The 6625-nt window shown below is 42.8% G+C and overlaps 1 protein-coding gene across 1 annotated transcript in view; it reads right to left on the reverse strand.

Annotated features, from left to right (window-relative positions):
• CTBS (chitobiase) overlaps positions 1–6333 on the reverse strand; it is a 28756-nt gene extending 22423 nt beyond the window's left edge. Inside the window, exons 1-3 of the mRNA XM_007946161.2 lie at positions 6169–6333; positions 3562–3700; positions 2578–2786 (exon numbers count right to left, since the gene is read on the reverse strand). Of these exons, the coding sequence (XP_007944352.2) occupies positions 2578–2786; positions 3562–3700; positions 6169–6333 (513 nt within the window). The remainder of the gene's footprint in view (positions 1–2577; positions 2787–3561; positions 3701–6168) is intronic.
• Positions 6334–6625: the final 292 nt, after the last annotated feature.

Below are 6625 nucleotides of genomic sequence, written 5' to 3' on the forward strand. Positions count from 1 at the left end.
AAAGTATATGTGAACTGCTGTATAGAAAGTGAATTTGCTCTGTAAATCTTCACCCAAATCAAAATTTTAAAAAAAAAGAGTAAAAAAAAAAAATGTGCAGAAGACATGAACAGACACTTCACAAAGAAGATATTCAGGCAGCCAACAAACACATGAAGAAATGCTCGTGATCATTAGCCATTAGAAAGATGCAAATAAAAACAATGAGATATCTCACCCTAGGAATAATACCAAAGTTCAACAAGACAGAAAATAACAAATGCTGCCAAGGGTATGGAGAGAATAGAACTCTCATACACTGCTGGTGGGACTGTAAAATGGTTCAACTACTGTGTAAAATGATATGGCATTTCCTTTAAAAAGTTGGGATTAGACATACCATTTGATCCAGCCATCCCACTTATAGGAATATATTCTAAAGAAGTGAGAGCTGGGGCAGGAATAGCTATATGAACACTCATGCTCACTGCACTACTACTGACAACAGCAAAAAGACGGAAACAACCTAAATGCCCGTCAACAGATGAATGGATAACCAAACTATGGTACATATACACAACAGAATAATATGCAACACTAAGAACAATGAAGAATACTCAAAACACCTCATAATATAGATGAACTTGGAGGACATTATGCTGAGCGAAAAAAGTCAATCACAGAAGGACAAATATTGTTGAGTCCACTATTATAAAAAGTCAAGTAAAAGGTTTACACATGGAATGAAATTTTCTTTGTTGGTTACTAGCAATGGGAGGGGAGGGGAGGAAAAATTGTTAGCTAGGTAAAAGACAGGTATTGATTTGGGTGAAGACAAGGCAATATACCAAAAGCAAGTGACCAGAAAGGAAACACTAAGGAAAAGGAAAACACAGAGAGGTGCACAAGAAGTACAGATGGGAGTGGCCAGCTAAGATGCAACAATTGGTCTCTCCTTGTCTGAAGCAAAGAAGAGTGAAGAAATCAATGGCACATGGAAACAATTCATCTAAGGGACTAGCAGACAATAGGAAGTTCAGTCTACATGACCCTGAGACCAAAATAACATGATCGTGCCTCACTACCAGTGCCAGCCTACATGGAAAGGGATCAAAATTGGACATCCTAGATAGAGTGGAAGGAAAATGTGGAACAAAACTCAAAATCATAAAAAAGACCTAGCCTAGTGGTTTGATAGAGACTGGTGAAACTCCAAAGACTATGGCCCCTAATAACCCTTCAGGCCTGGAACTGATGGCTTATCTTCCAGCCAAACAGACAAGCCTATGAGATGAACAATTATACCAGGTAGGTACACTCCTTAGAACATTCAACCATGGGAGAGTAGAAGGGCAGCATTTGTGCAGGGAAGTAGCTCAGACACCAGAAATGCATAGGAAAGAATGATAGAGGGAGAAGGTAACCTCTGGAAAGAAGTGGGAAGGCAGCTGTTACATTGTGGGGATAGTAATCAATGTCACAATACAAAATGCGTATGAAAGAAAAACGAATTTGCTCTGTAAACTTTCACCCAAATCACAATTAAAAAAAAAAAAAACTATAGTTATCTTGATAGGCAGGTCTGAGAGTGTTGATCTGGGGACACAATCTCCATTGTTATTCACACATTGCCTAGCTAGATGCCTTGTGTTGTGATCTTCTGCATTAATCATGCTTATTTGGGCAATAGGTACATTTACTGCCTTTTGTCATCACTCTGATAAGTGTTACAGTGTTGTCCTTTGAGACCTATTGGGTCTTGGGTGCTTTGCATGTAGTTCACAGTCTATGAAATAAAAGAGACAGTTACCTAGAACTACCTCTGCTCTTAGGCAAGAGCTGTTTCTTACCTGTACTGCTGAATGCAGGATTTGTACACACAGGGCCTACCTAATTTCTGCTGTCCCCTTGCCTATATAAAAGAGTAAAACCTGCAAAAGCTGTAACTGGTATAAAGGCTAAACCTGTCAGAGAAGGAAAACTCAAATATTTTCCACTTAAATGAGTGTAAGAAGAGTAGTAAGACTCCACCCTGCCCAAAGTGGACAACTTGTAAGACCCAGAAAAACAAGGCAGTCCCATCGAGTTCCTGCTCTCACAAATTTCACTGGACTTCTAACCTTTCTGCAAGGCAAGTAATGGGGCAATCACAATGTTCTATTTTTATGCTTAGAGGTGAGATTTAAACAAACCAACAACAACAACAACAAAACACTTCCATCAAGTCAATTCTGACTCATAGCGACCCTATAGGACCACGTAGAACTGCCCCATAGGGTTTCCAAGGCTGTCAATCTTTATAGATTACTGCCTCATCTTTCTCCCACAAAGTTACTGGTGAGTTCAAACTGCTGACCTTTTGGTTTTCAGGTGAATGCTTTAACCACCGTGCCACCAGCATTCCTGCGATGAGATTTAGTATCTTAAAATTCCTTAAAATCCCTCTAGGAAGAGTCTCTAAAGCTCCACAAAATTTCTTAGGAAAAGATATGTGGAAATTCTTCCCCATTCCAGTACTACAAAACTGAGATTCTATTAGTCATACCCTTATGAATACACTTGATAGGAAAACATGGAGTATCCAAAATAAATTTTTACCTGGGATCCCTGAATTTCACGGTGGAAAGCATCTGTGGTTTCTTTGACTAAAGCAGTCAATGCATCGTATTCTGGTGAGGAACAATTAACTTCTTGCTCTATGTCTATATTAATGCCATCCATATATTGTTTTTTGGCCAAAATAAGTTTTTCAGCTATCCATGATGATCTGAAAGTAGGATTAATGATATCCTTTACAGATACATCGCCTGCGGAAGAAATATACATCTTTTGTGAAGATACGCTTTTTACAGTCTAATGACATTTACTTTACGAATCAATCAAAGAGACCTAAATGGCTTTAAAACATTTCATCATAATGAAATACTAGGCCCCAATTAAATTTTTCCAAATACAGAAATAATATAGTAAAGTAAGATAGTTATTACTCAGAGTCTCTAATTGTAAACAATATGAGTAAGTAGCAAAATCATTCTCAAATTAGAAGCAGAAATTATAGACTGACTAAAGATTATCACAGTACTTAGGTATTCACATTTTGCTCAAAGTCATACATTGATTTAACTCTTTTAAAATATTACATTGTTAAATGAATTAAACAGTCTTTAGGAGCTCTGGTGATGTAGTCCCTAAAGCTAACCAGAAAGCTGGCAGTTCAAACCCACCAGCCACTCCTTGGAAGGAAAGTTAGGCAATCTACTTCTGTAATGATACCGCCTCAGAAACCCAAGGAGGGGTCACTATGAGTCAAAATCGACTCAATGGCAATGAGTTTTGTTTTTTCGGTTTGGAAGATTAATTTTAGGATGCTAAAAAAAAAATACCAGATAAACATAAAGAGGGAGGTTTCTTTTCTTTTTTTTTGGAAAGGACTATGGTGAACAATACACGTCACATTACCATTTATAGACATCAGGGAGCTCTGGTGGCATAGTGCCTAAGGCATTTGACTGCTAACCAGAAGGTCAGAACTGACTCCCCAGCAGTGAGTTTGGTTTGGTTTTGGTACAAACTGTAACTTACCTTTTAGCACTACTCTGGCTCCTTTCAAATGAGCATAGCACATAAGTTCTGAGTCATATTTTCCAAAAGCTGCCACAGTTGTAATCTGTGCCCAATCATAAGATTTCCAAGTTTTGTGTCCAACATCAAACACAAATACCTGCCAGAACAGAACAACATTAATAAAGAGTTAAATAAACCAGGAAATGATTTATTCATAGCAAACGATGAATACTTAATTATCACTTAAACCAAGAAGACTATCAAGAAGACTATTATGGTGTGGTAGTTATGTTTGTGTGTCAACTTGGCTGGGCCTGGTTGAGCGGCTGGGCAGCTGGTGGTAGTTATTCCCCATCATGAGCCTGGCAATCAACTCTATGGTGGGATCTACCACAAACAGCTGAGTAGCTGCCTTTGGGATGTGGTCTTCTTCCTATAAAGAAGGAGAAGCCTTGGGAATGGTCTCTAGCCTACGGCATGTTTGGACCCTGCCTGTAGCCATGTCATTGTTCAGCAGCCTGCTATGCTCTGCTGACCTTGGGACTTATAATGGACTTGAATTAATGGCCTACCGTGTGGTTTGGTAATGTTGGGACTGTGCCTTTTTACTTGTGGGTTTGTCAGCCTCAGCAGCCAGTAGCTGTCTGAGTGAAGAAAAGCCTCTAGCTTCAGTGGGCCGGGAGCAGGAGGCAGAGCTGAAGCCCAAGGTTGAGGGGCTTTCACCCAGCCCCTAGAGCCTGGCACTTTGAACTTGAACTTAAAGTCTCCAAACTGTAAGAGAATAAACTCCAATTTGTTAAGGCCATTCCATTTGTGGTATATTCCTGTTAGAGTGGTACCAAGTAACCAGAACACATGGTGATCATCCAAAAAAAAAATTAAACACAGCCCATCTATGCCAGGCACTATAGTGGACACAGTACATCAGTGAATAAGCCATACCAACCAAGCCCATTTCTATCCAGTTGATTCAGACTCAGCGACCCCATGTGATAGAGAACTGTCCCCATAGGGACTTCTTCACTGTAATCTTTAAGGAAGCAGACTGCCAATCCCACACAGTTGCTGGGTGAGTTCTAATGGCAATTTTTTTTTTTTTTTTTTTGTCAGCCAGTACTTAACCCTTCTCATACTACCAGGGCTCTGATAGATAGATAGATAGATAGACAGACAGACAGATAGACCAAAACCCATATATACAATATACATATACTGTGTGTATCTATCTATATGTTGTTGTTATGTGCCCTCGAGTCGGACCCGATTCATAGAGACCCTGCCTTGGATTTCCAAGGCGGCTATCACTACCAAAGTAGACTGCCCAATCTTCCCAGGAGCGGCTGGTGGGTTTGAACGGCCAGCCTTCTGGTTAGCAATCAAGTGCTTTAGGCACTACACTACTTTAAATTCCCAGCCTCAAAGCTAATCATCTACTAGATTAAGAACCTGGAAGAGTTCCTATCTCTACAAAAGATTTGTTCTTTGGACTAAGCTTTTCCACCTCCCTGACATAGGATACAGATTCTCTCTGAAGTAAAATGGCATTGTCCAACTCCTCCTCCAATCATAACACTCTAGGCAGTCATGTGGTTTTAGTTTTACTATTGTCTCCATAATGGTGTTTGGTCAAGTTGGAAAACGCTTTATAAGTTGTTAGGTGGGTAAAAGAAAAATTTATTGAAAGATCTATTTGCGCACTTCAAAACCGCCCAAGCAGGGTAGGAGCCCTGCAAGCACAGTGATAAAGAAAGGGAGAGGGAGGAGCCCTGCAAAAACACAATGGTTAAGCACTCCGCGGCTAAAATAACAGCGGAGTGAACCTAAGGCTCCGGAGAAAGGTATGACTACCTGCTTCCATAGGAGCTCTGGTAGCATAGTGCCTAAGGCACTTGACTGCTCACCAGAAGGCTGGCGGTTCAAACCCACCAGCCACTCCTCGGAAGGAAGGTTGGGCAATCCTACTTCCGTAGTGATACTGCCTCGGAAACCCAAGGAGGGGTCGCTATGAGTCGGGTCCGACTGGACGGCAAACAACAACCTGCTTCCATAAGGATTTACAGCCTTGGACACCCGATGGGGCAGTTCTACTCTGCTCTATCGAGTCGCTATGAATCGGCATTTTTGTTTGATTTTGGGGAACACCTAATTACCCTGCCTTTTTTGTTGCTTTTACACCCAGGATGCACCAGGAAAGGCAGAAAGGAGGCTGCCTTTGGAGTCAGAACTGGGTTTGAACTCTTGCCCGTCTCAGGCACTAATTGTGTGACCTGGGAAGAGTTACTCAACCTTTGAGCCCAAGTTTCCCCTTCTGTAAAATGAAAACCTACTGCCATCGATTCAACTCTGACTCGTTGTGACCCCATGGGACAGAAGAGAACTACCCTATAGTGTTTCCAAGGCTGTAATCCTTAGGGAAGCTGACTGCCGCATCTTTTCCCGCTGAACGGCTACGCCACCAGGGCTCCTGGTAATACAAAGGCAACCATTAAACAGGAAATCTCTCAGCGAATGGTCAAAACTGCTTTCGGCGTCCATATCGCCTCTTTTCAGGGCTCGCTTCCACTCTAAATTCCTCTGGGGTAGTGGAGACAAGATCAGACACCGAGGACAGTCAAAAGAACTGACCTCGTAGTCGGGGTGGTGGAGGATCGGTCGGCACAGGGCAGGGTCCTCGCAAGGGCAGCCGACCCCGGCCGTGAAAAGCAGCGTCAGCAGTGGGAGAGCAAGCCTGAGGAGACAGAGCGGCTGGTGGAGGACTAGGCTCGCGGGTCCGAGCGGCGGCCCTGCCATGCCCGCGGGTCACGGGGAAGCAGCGGAGGTACTGGGCTGCCGGGTGGCTACTTCCGCGCGCGGGGCGGGACCGTGCTCCGAGGGGCGTGGCCTGGGGCGTGGGAATCTCTGGGCTGTAGCCTTGGGTCAGCGCCAAGAAGACAGGTTGATGATGAAATTAAATAACATGGATATCATCCCTTCCACGTCTATTCCTCCCGACACCGCACCTCTCTTGGGCTGTGTTTCGTGGTTTGTCTTCTTATGGAGACCGGAGGTCGAGGGAGCCCGCAAATGGAGAAGTAGCATGCCT

This window comes from Orycteropus afer, unplaced genomic scaffold (assembly GCF_000298275.1).
Source record: "Orycteropus afer afer isolate SDZICR_OR568_19922 unplaced genomic scaffold, OryAfe1.0 scaffold00152, whole genome shotgun sequence".
Classification (NCBI taxonomy): Eukaryota; Metazoa; Chordata; class Mammalia; order Tubulidentata; family Orycteropodidae; genus Orycteropus; species Orycteropus afer.